General features: G+C 45.0%; 2 protein-coding genes across 6 annotated transcripts in view; one reads left to right on the top strand and one right to left on the bottom strand.

Moving 5' to 3' along the window:
* The window catches only part of GNPNAT1 (glucosamine-phosphate N-acetyltransferase 1), a 7,919-nt gene extending 1,319 nt beyond the window's left edge, over positions 1–6,600 (top strand). Inside the window, exons 2-6 of the mRNA XM_069949379.1 lie at positions 1,398–1,562; positions 1,659–1,721; positions 3,014–3,141; positions 3,276–3,337; positions 4,965–6,600. Coding sequence (XP_069805480.1) covers positions 1,409–1,562; positions 1,659–1,721; positions 3,014–3,141; positions 3,276–3,337; positions 4,965–5,112 — 555 coding nt within the window. The 5' untranslated portion in view covers positions 1,398–1,408 and the 3' untranslated portion in view covers positions 5,113–6,600. The remainder of the gene's footprint in view (positions 1–1,397; positions 1,563–1,658; positions 1,722–3,013; positions 3,142–3,275; positions 3,338–4,964) is intronic.
* STYX (serine/threonine/tyrosine interacting protein) overlaps positions 1–13,351 on the bottom strand; it is a 71,556-nt gene that overhangs the window by 39,072 nt on the left and 19,133 nt on the right. For 3 of the 5 annotated variants that reach the window (XR_011359463.1, XM_069949375.1, XM_069949376.1), the window contains exon 10: positions 8,617–8,732. Coding sequence is in view for 3 of the 5 variants with exons in the window: in XM_069949375.1 (XP_069805476.1) it covers positions 8,617–8,732 (116 nt within the window). In the remaining 2 variants the exon portion in view is untranslated. Of the gene's footprint in view, positions 1–7,079; positions 8,508–8,616; positions 8,733–13,351 lie in introns of those variants that run through there. The other 2 variants (XR_011359464.1, XM_069949377.1) reach the window with 2 other exon arrangements.

Consider the following 13,351-nt stretch of genomic DNA (forward strand, 5'->3'; position numbering starts at 1 on the left):
ACTACCATGGGGATTAAAGGAGTACGTTAGAAAAATGTTACTTTAAGGAGAACTCATGTGATTTTTTTTTTTCTTCTTTCAAATCAACTAAGGTCAGAAAGATAGAATTAGAATTACATATATATTTAGATATCTCCAGTCTTCCAGTACTTATCAGCTGCTGTATGTCCTGCAGAAAGTGTTGCATGTCTAAATTGTTCAGAGCAGGAGAGGTTTTCTATGGGGATTTGCTGCTGCTCTGGACAGTTTTTGACATGGACAGAGGTGGCAGCAGAGAGCACTGTGTCAGACTGGAGAGAATACACCACTTCCTGCAGGACGTACAGCAACTGATAAGTACTGGAAGACTGGAGATTTTTAAATAGGAGTAAATTACGAATCCGCATAACTTTCTGACGCCAGTTGATTTGAAAAAGAAAAATTTCTCCGGAGTACCTCTTTAAGAGCGATGTTCTTCAACCTATGCCTTTCCTACTGTTACAAAACAACAATCCTGGTGGCTGTCAGGTCATGCTGGGAGTTGTAGTTGAGGAACACTACTATAGATCAGGGATGGGGAACCTTTGGCCTTCCCATCATGTCTGGAGAGCTAAAGCTTTAGCTGCCCAGGCATCAGGATGTGGGTCGGCTGCCCATCCAGATGGCAGGAGCAGGCGTTGTACATGTGGCAGTATAGGGCGGTGACGTACACATTGGCAGGGAGGCGGGGGCGGTGACAGCTCACCTTACAGGATATGATCATGGGTGTGTCACTCTACACATCCTACACACAGGGGACAGAAGCCTCTGGGGTCATTGTCCGTCTGTAACCCTCTAAAGCTTTGTCTGTCCAGGCATGATGGGAGTTGTAGTTTTGCAACAGCTGGAGGTCTCCTATCCCTGGTATATCCGGACCCTCGGGGTCTTTAGTTCTAAGACCTGTGAATGGAAGCGATACTAGACGTGTCCTCAGAGCGGGTCAGGGTGGTGTCTGTGCCGCCCGTCCCCGAGGACCGGAGACATCGCTCATCCGCCCAGAGACAAACAGCATGAATCAAATGGGCGAAGTGAGAAATGTTCCTGCTCCCAGACTATTACCATAAACCGAGACCTCCAGCTGCTGCAAAACTACAACTGCCAAACCCTGGCTGTCTGAGCATGCTGGGAGTTGTAGTTGCTATAAAGCAAGCACACTATGAACTGATATGGAAGAGAGTTTCTATTTTAGTTGTCTAACTTTCTGACAGGACACATATAGGTGACGCAGGGATGTTCCCATTCACTGACAGCAAACGCAGGAGTGAGGGAGGGAGAGCTTGCTGAGATACCTGTGTACCGCTATGGTGTTTGCACAGCTTATCAGAGAACAAACAGCGGCCGTGTCTTTCCTCACTGACTCTTGTGCACGTTGTTTGCAGGAGCGGCAGCCATGATCCCAGATGAGACCCCCCTGTTTGACCCCCAATTGCTGGAAGGGATTGACTGGAGTCAGAACATGGTGTCGTTCAGCCCCCCCATCTCTCCGGAGCGCCCTGGGGAAGGGCTGGTGCTGAGACCCCTGTGTACCGCCGACATCAATCGAGGTGAGTGCCTACTGCCTGTCTATAGGGAGCCGCCATTCCGCTATGTGTTATGTCCGATCCCGGCCGTACTAAGTCTCCATTATTCTTTTGTTTCAGGTTTCTACAAAGTTCTCGGTCAGCTAACAAAAGTAGGAGATGTGTCTGCAGAGGATTTCATCAGTGAGCAGGAACCCCCAGCAACCCCTATGGGAGGAGATCTATCTATCTATCTCCTATCTATCTATCTATCTATCTATCTATCTATCTATCTATCTATCTATCTATCTATCTATCTATCTCCTATCTCTCTCCTATCTATCTCCTATCTATCTATCTATCTATCTATCTCCTATCTCTCTCCTATCTATCTCCTACCTATCTATCTATCTATCTATCTATCTATCTATCTCCTATCTATCTCCTATCTATCTATCTATCTATCTATCTATCTATCTATCTATCTATCTATCTATCTATCTCCTATCTATCTATCTATCTCCTATCTATCTATCTCCTATCTATCTATCTCCTATCTATCTATCTATCTATCTATCTATCTATCTATCTATCTATCTATCTATCTCCTATCTATTTATCTATCTATCTCCTATCTATCTATCTATCTATCTCCTATCTATCTATCTCCTATCTATCTATCTCCTATCTATCTATCTATCTATCTATCTATCTATCTATTTCCAGATATAGCTCCGATGTTATAGCAGGGGTAGAGAACCTTGGCTTTCCAGCTGTTGCAAAACTACAACTCCCATCATGCCTAGACAGCCAAAGCTTTAGCTGTCCAGTTATGATGGGTGTTGTAGTTTTGCAACAGCTGGAGAGCCGAGCTCCTGTGCCCCTGTTGTAGCAGCAGGTCTGGTGCTCCGGGATTCCCGCCTATACTCCCCTATGGTCATCTGATTATGTGGCACCTGCCGGCCGGATTAGAGGAGTTGTAGTCTTAGATTTATCGCAGTTCCCCAGTTTATTTGTGGATCCAGCAGTCTCTTGCTGAAGATAGAATACCCCTTTAACATGCCCATTCTCTGCCCCCCCCCATTACATTTCTTATATGTAGAGGGGGCTTTCCATCAGAAACAGCGCCACTCTCGTCCTCAGTTTGTGTACAGTACTGCAGCTTGGCCAAGTAGTTGTAATACCACACGCAACCTGAGACCAAGAGTGGTGCTGTATGAAGAAGAAAACAGCAGCTGTTTTTTTGGCACTGTCTATAGCAGGGGTTGGGAACCCTGGCTCTCCTGCTGCTGCAAAGCTACATCTCCCATCGTGCTTTAGCTATCCAGGCATGATGGGAGTTGTAGTTTTGCAACAGCTGGAGAGCCAAGGTTGCCTACCCCTGGTCTATGGGCATCCTCATACCGCCATATTATCAGCCATTGTCTTATACAAAGAAAATTTCGTTTGTGGCCCTTCAAATCCTATCGGGTTTAACAGAATATTTTTGTTTTCAGAAAAATTTGAGCACATGAAGAGGACGGGGGATTACTTTGTGACCGTTGTGGAAGATCTGAACCTGGGGCAGATTGTAGCCACGGCCACGTTAATCGTAGAACATAAATTCATACGCGGCTGCGCCAAGGTGAGCGGGGACGGGATTCTATTCGTTTCAGGTCTTTTCAGGGGAACTTGGTGGGGGTCATTGTCTTTTATGAATATATTATATATTTACATGGCGGTCGGTGGTACCCCTTTAATCTGTTTTTCTGCCTCCAGAGAGGTCGGATAGAAGAGGTCGTCGTCAGTGACGAGTGTCGGGGGAAGCAGCTTGGAAAACTGTAAGTAATGAAGAATAATACTAGTAATAAGGAGTGCGCTGTAGATCCTGACATCACAAAGGTCCCCCCCCCAACCCACAGAGCACCCCGACCAGTGTCTATCAGGGCGCCCCAACCTGTAGCAAAACTACAACACCCAGTATGCCCTAATAAGGCTGTCAGGGCCTCCTGGAACCCCACACATCTTCTTCAAATAGCTGCTAATGGTTTTGCCTTTAAAGGGGTAGCTCAGCAAAAATAAATCATCTCAATCAAGTGGTTACAGAAAGTTCTATAGATCAGTAATTTACTACTATTTAAAAATCTCAAGTTTTTAAGTACTTATCAGCTGCTGTATGTCCTGCAGGAAGTGGTGTTTTCTCTCCAGTCTGACACAGTGCTCTCTGCTGCCACCTCTGTCCATGTCAGGAACTGTCCAGAGCAGGAGAGGTTTTCTATGGGGATTTGCTGCTGCTCTGGGCAGTTCCTGACATGGACAGAGGTGGCAGCAGAGAGCACTGTGTCAGACTGGAGAGAATACACCACTTCCTGCAGGACATACAGTAGCTGATAAGTACTGGAAGAGTGGAGATTTTTAAATAGAGGTAAATTATAAATTTATATAACTTTCTGAAACCAGTTGAAACCATTTAAAGCCACTGAAGTGAATGGGGCTGAACTGTAATACCACACACAACCTGACGTTAGGAGTAGTGCTGTTTTTGCAACAAAGTAGCTTTTTTTTCCTTCTAATTCTGAATTAGAAGCCCGCCAGACCCCCCGGTGCAGCCCCGGATACTTAGCCTTTCCTGCAAGTCCCGCTCCTAGAGCCGGTCCCATGACGGAGATATCGGCTCTGTATGCTAATCAGCAGAGATGAGTCCGATGCCCATAGAGAATTAATGGAGCCGTCATTCTCTATGGGCATCGGACTCATCTCTGCAGCGAGCGCACCGCTTCCGACGGGGATATCTTCGTCCCGGGACTGGGTCCAGGAGGGGAACTTGCAGGAAAGGGTAAGTATCCGGGGCTGCAGCGGGGGGTTGGGCGGTCTCTGCGCCCGCGTCCTGGGTGACAGGTTTCCTTTAATGTCAATGGGAGTTATGTAAGGTTTGTTTTTTTTAACTCGCCCACCTTGACTGTTTGCGGCTCCCTGGGCTGATTTTGTGAGAATACCCCTTTGGATCCGCTGTGGATCCCTGCCCTGTACACTCTATGGGCAGACAAACTCGTAGTGGTATGCACAACCCGCTGTATGTCAGTAGCCCGCCATGTTAACCCCTTTGCCCCCGGAGCGTATACATCACCTGGTCCCCGCTCCGGCTTGCTTCAGGGGTTCCTGGCACGCCCCGCTCGGGCTAATCAGTGCGCTGCCCCGCCGCAGCGCACTGATTGGCTGAGTGGGACGTGAAAACGTCGGAAGCCCTGAAGCAAGTCGGTGCAGGGAGCAGGTGATGTATACACTCCGGGGGCGAGGGGTTAACATGGCGGGCTACTGACATACAGCGGGTTGTGCATCCCACTACGAGTTTGTCTGCCCATACGTGTACAGGGCAGGGATCTGTTACGTGTGAACACACCCTTAATGTTTCATGCCATGTTTCCAGTACGAGTCTTTCACACCTTTTTTCCCCGCACCTTCCTCCAGGTTGTTGTCCGTTCTCACCCTGCTAAGTAAAAAGCTTGACTGTTACAAGGTGACGCTGGAGTGTAAGCCCAAGAACGTCGCCTTCTATGAAAAGTTTGGTTACACGGCATCGGATGAGACCTACATGCAGTGTCGATTCTTCGATTAACCTCAACTGGGACAAAAAAAATAAAAAAAATTATAAACTTGCCAAAGCAACAAATGGAAGAAAAAAAATTCCGGGGAAGCGGGTGCTGTAAGAATCTGTAGATAATACGATTACTTTTACACTCATAGATGTTCATAATGGATTTTCCTACCATGAACGACGATGGACGTTGTATTTTTATTTAGGAAAAAAAAAAAGATGGAAAAAAAGGTGGAAACCGAGTATTCCTGACTGTCATTCACATGGACTGCCACTAGGGGGAGCTGGAATACATATCAGATACATGGCTCTACCCTCTCCATACAGAGCCAGGCATGAGAGATTAACCCTAGATGGGGAAGTTTACTATAGTACATTAACAGCTTTGTTGGGCCCTGAACCATCAATGCCATTAGTATAGCTCAGGGCCCAGGTGTCAAACTCAGGCCCTCCGGCTGCTGCAAAACTGCAATTCCCATCATGCCTGAACAGCTAAAGCTATGGGTATCCAGGCATGATGGGAAATGTAGTTTTGCAACAGCTGGAAGAGTCGCAGGTTGGAAACAACCCATGTATCTGCATTTACTTCCTCGGCTCATTCTAATAATTTAAAAAGCAAATGAACGTTTAGTTTTTTTTTTTTTTTCTTCTATGATGAGAGAAGATTTATTTTTATGAATGTATAGGCATAAAGGGGCACTCAGAAGGAAAAATAAATGGGGAGGTTTTTTTTATGGGGATTTGCTGCTGCTCTGGACAGTTCCTGACATGGACAGAGGTGGCGGCAGAGAGCACTGTGTCAGATTAGAGAGAATACACCACCTCCTGCAGGACATACAGCAGCTGATAAGTACTGGAAGACTGGAGATTTTTTTTTTTTATGGAAGTAAATTACAAATCTCTGAAACCAGTTGATTTGAGTGAAAAAAACTTTTGGAGAACATTCTGTTTAAAGGGGATTTTCCCCCATAATGTAAAGTTGTTTATATACTAGTAAACAGGAATTCCGAGGTGGGTCATTCTGTTTCTCTTACATAGGGCGATATGGCAGTTTTCACATATCTGGGGGGTTTCTCGTAGAATCGGAGGAGGGTAATTTTATAACGTTATAAATGACACAATACCTCTCGTAATTTTAGATCCGTATTTATTCAGCGGTTTCTAAAAAGAGCCAAGAAGCCAAGAAATTATTTTGTTTTGTCTATGTTAGTTGCGCCCATGTGTCTCTCCAGCTGTTACAGAACTACAACTCCCAGCATACCGGCTGTCAGGATCTGCAGGGAGTCGTAGTCTTGCGGCAGCGTATGGGGCGACGGGTTGGTTACAGGCTGCTTCTACTTTTTATTATTCAATGAAGAAAACTACAATATTTTTTTTTTTTGTTTAAAAATGTAATAAATTGAAGCCGGGTGTGATGATAACATTTTCTCTCTTTTGGTGGAATGTTAATTTATTGAAGTGTATTTAAGACACCAGTAATTTTTATAATAAAAAAAACCCTTGTCTGAATCAGTCACTGGTAAATTATTATTATTATTATTATTATTATTAGTGGTTGTCCCGTTTGCCACATGACTTATCCATGTGATCGCCTCAAAGGCCACGCCCCCATCCTGGTGGTCACATGGCTAAATCACAGGAGAGCGATAATGGGGGCGTCCAGTGTCCACAGTGGGGTCTCTGCCTGTATATGCTTATGATAATTAATGAAGCAGGCGGGCCGATGACGAGGCAGTGCTCCGGAGCGAAGATTACAATGGAGGAAGGTAACACTCTTCAGCATCCTGGGCACAAAAAGGGGCTATCGAACCTACTCATAGTTCCCCTGTTTAAAGGGTTTTTTCTAGGACAGGGATGGGGAACCTTTGGCTCTCCAGCTGTTGTAAAACTACAATTCCCACCATGCCTGGACAGCCAAAGCTTTGCTTTGGCTGTCCAGGCATGGTGAGAATTGTAGTTTTGCAACAGCTGAGGAGCCAAAGGTTCCCCATATCTGATCTAGGATTATAAAAGTGTAGTTACTTTCTTGCAAAAACAGAACCACCCCTGGCCTCAGGTTGTGTGAGGTATTTACAATTCAGCTCCATTTACCTCAATGGATCTGAGCTGCAAAACTTCCCCATCCAAACTGAGACAAGGAGAGGGTGCCATCTTTTGTAAGAAAGCAGCCATGTTTTTTAGACCTGGACAACCCCTAAAGGAATGAGATGCTTTCCAACCCCCTTCCTACAACACTAAATCGACATATCTTCTACTGTACTCATCGGCTTCAACTTACTAATATAGTGTAATCACTAAAAGTTCTGGCGTCAGCGGCTTCTCCGTGCTTCACCACTCACAGGAAACGAAAAATAAAAGGATTATGTAGTATCCCTGTCTCCCCCCCTTTCTCCCGTGCATCCTCCTGTGATGTCATAGTAGGCTAGATCTCTTCTCCCACTCCCTGAGTGATGTCCTGCACAAGTTTTCATGTAAACCTATGGGTTAAAGGAGAAATCGGATGTGTCCCGGAGGGATAGAGGGGACATTGGATGGGGCCCGGAGGGTTAGAGGAGACATTAGATGGGGCCCGGAGGGTTAGAAGAGATTGGATGTGTCTCGGAGGGTTAGAGGAGACATCGGATGTAGACATGGACTGGAGAGTTAAGAGAGGATATCAGATGTGGCCCAGAAGGTTAGCGGAGAAAGCGGATGTGGCCCCGGAGGGTTAGAAGAGACATCAGATGTAGACATGGCCTGGAGGGTTAGAGGAGACAACGGATGTGGCCCTGAAGGTTAGAGGAGACATAGCCTGGAGGGTTAGAGGAGACTAGATGTGTCCCGGAGGGTTAGAGGAGACATCGGATGTAGACATGGCCCGGAGAGTTAGAGGAGACATCGGATGTAGACATGGCCGGGAGGGTTAGAGGAGACATCTGATGTAGACATGGCCTGGAGGGTTAGAGGAGACAACGGATGTGGCCCTGAAGGTTAGAGGAGACATGGCCTGGAGGGTTAGAGGAGACTAGATGTGTCCCGGAGGGTTAGAGGAGACATCGGATGTAGACATGGCCCGGAGGGTTAGAGGAGACATCGGATGGGGCCCGGAGGGTTAGAGGAGACATCGGATGTAAACATGGCCCGGAGGGTTAGAGGAGACATCGGATGTAGACATGGCCCAGAGGGTTAGAGGAGACATCGGATGTAGACATGGCCCGGAGAGTTAGAGGAGACATCGGATGTAGACATGGCCGGGAGAGTTAGAGGAGACATCGGATGTAGACATGGCCGGGAGGGTTAGAGGAGACATCTGATGTAGACATGGCCTGGAGGGTTAGAGGAGACATCTGATGTAGACATGGCCCAGAGGGTTAGAGGAGACATAGAATGTAGACATGGCCTGGAGGGTTAGAGGAGACATCGGATGTAGACATGGCCTGGAGGGTTAGAGGAGACGTCCTTGGGTTCTCATCCTGGTCTCCCCATTCTTGTTCTTGCACACGGTATACATTGCCTGTAACAAATCCAAGAGTGATTGGAGCTCACCCCTTTCCCATCATGCAATGCCTTAGGCGAGGTTCTAGGCTGAGCTTGATATTGTCTCCAGTGAGTAGTCTTCTCAAAGGCCAAATGGTCTAGGTGATGTTTTTGCTCAGTGATATCTGTAATAATAAGATGAGAGGTCAGGGGCCGAGCTGCAGATCCTTCTAGACACTTGCTGGATCTTAGTATTGCCTGTATATTTATTATTTCTCCTCCTTTCTCTCAGTGTTCCTCCATTATACTCTTAGGACATTGATGGTCACTGTTGTGTAACCCTTCTGTCACTGATGAGAAGTATCACCTAACCCCAGCGGTTCTGGCTATAGCTCAAGGGTATGATCTGCATTATATGTGAGTGACCAGGGTACAAATCCTGATTTCCCATTTTTTTACACAGTAATCCCTTTGGAGAACATCAGATGAAGTAGAAGAAGGGGCCCGGGCCTAACCTAGGCCAGCCTCCCAACATGAACACAAGAGTGCCAGTAGTGGCTCAGAAATAAAATACATACTATCTACATTTAACAACCAGGTGCTAAGAAGCCAAAGACTCCTTAAGAAGATTAGAACCCAGGTCTCCAGCACGAGAGACAGATAATGTAACCCCTGAGCAATCACACTGCATGCTAGACTGGTGATGTGCCTGTGGTTTGGAAGGTCAGATATCAGGTTCCTGGATTCTAATCCTGAGCCTCCCATTTTCTGAAACTTTCCTTTATTCTGACCAGGACCTTCATCTTTCACTTATTTCCACTGACTATGAGAGCAGGAGTTGTGGCTCAGTGGTCTGAGTCTCCTGTCTATGCTGTATGTTGGAGACCAGGGTTCTAATCCTGTGTCATCTGCTTATAGGACTGTTCCCATGGCCTGGATTGTCTATTTTCTGAACCTTTCCTTTATTCTGACCAGGACCTCCATCTTTCCCTTATTCTGCTGATTCTGGGAGCAGGAGCTGTGGCTCAGGGGGTAAAAACCGTGAGTTCCCAGATGTGGTGCTGCAGTCCCAGGTTCAGAACCCAGTGCTGTCTGCTGTTGTGCTACCAGACCCAGTGCTGGCTTGGTGTGAGTGACCCAGGTTAATACCCAATGCTGGCTAGGTGTTGGGGAGCAGTGACTCCCAGGAACGGCACCCCCTGCTGGCTTGGCTTAGAGACCCAGGTCCAGGACCCAATGCTTCATGTGCTGGTGATGAAGGTGCAATGCTCTGTGCTGGTGTGAGTAACCTGGGGGCAGTACCCTGTGCTAGGAGGGTGCAATCCTGACTGGCTCCTTGCTAATAGCAGTGCCAGGTCCCTGTTTGTTAGGGACTCCATGTACTCTATATAGGGAGCTGCCCTCTACGGGTGGCTCTTGCTTCATCAGCTGATAGGTAGATCCTCTATAAGAACTAGCAAACCTTCAACTGCAGATAAGACACCTGATAGATAGATAGACACCTGATAGATAGATAGACACCTGATAGATAGATAGACACCTTATAGATAGATAGACACCTTATAGATAGATAGACACCTTATAGATAGATAGACACCTGATAGATAGATAGATAGACACCTTATAGATAGATAGATAGACACCTTATAGATAGATAGATAGACACCTTATAGATAGATAGATAGACACCTTATAGATAGATAGATAGATAGATAGACACCTTATAGATAGATAGATAGATAGACACCTTATAGATAGATAGATAGACACCTTATAGATAGATAGATAGACACCTTATAGATAGATAGATAGACACCTTATAGATAGATAGACACCTTATAGATAGATAGATAGATAGATAGACACCTTATATAGATAGATAGACACCAGATAGATAGATAGATAGACACCTTATAGATAGATAGATAGACACCTTATAGATAGATAGACACCTTATAGATAGATAGATAGACACCTTATAGATAGATAGATAGATAGACACCTTATAGATAGATAGATAGATAGACACCTAGACACCTTATAGATAGACACCTTATAGATAGATAGATAGATAGACACCTTATAGATAGATAGATAGATAGACACCTAGACACCTTATAGATAGACACCTTATAGATAGATAGATAGATAGACACCTTATAGATAGATAGATAGATAGACACCTTATAGATAGATAGATAGACACCTTATAGATAGATAGATAGATAGATAGATAGACACCTTATAGATAGATAGATAGACACCTTATAGATAGATAGACACCTTATAGATAGATAGATAGACACCTTATATAGATAGATAGACACCAGATAGATAGATAGATAGATAGACACCTTATAGATAGATAGATAGACACCTTATAGATAGATAGACACCTTATAGATAGATAGATAGACACCTTATAGATAGATAGATAGACACCTTATAGATAGATAGATAGATAGACACCTTATAGATAGATAGATAGATAGACACCTAGACACCTTATAGATAGACACCTTATAGATAGATAGATAGACACCTTATAGATAGATAGATAGATAGACACCTTATAGATAGATAGATAGACACCTAGACACCTTATAGATAGATAGATAGACACCTAGACACCTTATAGATAGATAGACACCTTATAGATAGATAGATAGATAGATAGACACCTTATAGATAGATAGATAGACACCTTATAGATAGATAGATAGACACCTTATAGATAGATAGATAGACACCTAGACACCTTATAGATAGATAGATAGACACCTTATAGATAGATAGATAGACACCTGATAGATAGACACCTTATAGATAGATAGATAGATAGACACCTTATAGATAGATAGATAGACACCTTATAGATAGATAGATAGACACCTTATAGATAGATAGATAGACAGACACCTTATATGGATCACTCTCAAGAGGGAACCAGCTTGATTGATTACTACTGATTCTAAAGTGATCTTAGGAGATCGAGAACCATTGAGCATAACCATGTGATCTTCTTTCCACAATCATTGAGGGAGCATTGAGAGTTACCTCCGCTGTGTCTATTGGAGCGGCTAGAAAAAGATGCTTTTATATCAGGAACCTTCAGGTTACCTACTGCTTAGGTGAAGGATTTGAACCCAGGTCTCCAGCACCACATAACCCTGAGCTATCACACTATACAGCAAACATTGCTATGTGAGTAGATGAAGTGCTGGAGGAGGGTGGGCGAGAGAAGTGAAGTGGGTCATCACACATCTGCATTAGTACTGTCTCAGGAACCTATGTAATCTGAGTAGTTGCCAGGTCTTGCCACAAGAGGGCATAAACTTGGTTCCCCTGTTGTGTTATAAAAAGCCTCTCGGAAGCTACTTTGGGTAGTGTGACACATGGTAAGAAATCAGTGACTGATGGACATTAATCTACAATGCACTCAAATATTTTGTCCGTATATTGGCTGTGGTCATCACATGAAAGCGCACACTCAGCGATATGTACAGGACATCTCACGTGTTGTCTCTAGACAGGACTCTACTAAGCACTTGAAGACGTCGTCCAGTCAGATGAGAGAAGCTGTGATCATTTCCACCATCTAGGCTGTTAGGAAGTGTGGAGCGCAGCGGTTAAAGTCCCCAAACATTAGGTTAAAAAACTAAAACAAAAATAACCTGCGGCAGGGGTGTATAGCATCCATTAGTTTTGGGGTCTTTGTTCTGCATTTTGTGATTGCATTTGCTCAGTACTATAATTACCATAATGCATTTCTTTCTCTCGTCTCTCTTCATCACAGTCCTTCCACCCGGCCTACTCCCCTCCCACAGCACTCCCGCCAGTTCTTCTCCCAATACTGTTCATCTCATTTCACTGCAGACTATGACCCAGGTGGGTGGGAGACAAGATCCAATCAATCTTACTGTGATAGAGGATGATAAGTCGGAGGGTGGGAGGAGCCGGGGACCATATACATTTTGGAGTCCTTCTATTTTTCATTAATTGTCAGTGGTGAATTACTGAAAAGCTGCTGAAGCCACAACTACTAGTGATACTAATATATTTCTACATTTGTATAATTGTAGGGAATAAGTGTACCCCACAAATCAGGGGCTGCGGAGCATATTAAGACCCCCTCAATGTTTACTTGTCCTTGAATCGCTGATCTGTGGCACTAAAGCCAAACCGCCTTGTTTGCAAACAAGAGCAGAAGAGGTTTTCTATGGAGATTTGCTGCTGCTCTGGACAGTTCCTGACATGGACAGAGGTGGCAGCAGAGAGCACTGTGTCAGACTGGAGAATACACCACTTCCTGCAGGACATACAGCAGCTGATAAGTACTGGAAGGCCAGTTTCACATATACCGTATCACAGCAGATTTCACACTCTGTAGTGTAATTTCCTATGAACCTACATTATCTAGCTAATATATTACGTGTTAGTGGTCATGCCCGCTTCTCCAGCTACTAAATGGCTGAGCGGGAGATCAGGGAGCCAGAGAAGCAGGCATGACCATTAACAGATAATACATTAGCCCGGCGGCAATGGGTTAAATGGAGAAAGGGCTACATTCTTGCAGCACGATGAAAATCCGCTGCTAGAATGTAGAGTCAAAGGAGCATTGCTGCAGAACTCACAGCATGAAATCCACTGCGATGTGGTAGGTGTGAAAGGTATATGGTGCGTGCCATACAGCTGGATAGACACCTCCATACGTGCCCATCATGCCAGTCCCTGGTGCCCGTCTCCCATCGCTGCATTCAGTCTCAGTGTGTGCGGTGACAGCAAGATGCTCAATGGCCCTGAA

The sequence above is a fragment of the Dendropsophus ebraccatus genome, chromosome 13 (assembly GCF_027789765.1).
Source record: "Dendropsophus ebraccatus isolate aDenEbr1 chromosome 13, aDenEbr1.pat, whole genome shotgun sequence".
In the NCBI taxonomy this organism is placed as follows: Eukaryota; Metazoa; Chordata; class Amphibia; order Anura; family Hylidae; genus Dendropsophus; species Dendropsophus ebraccatus.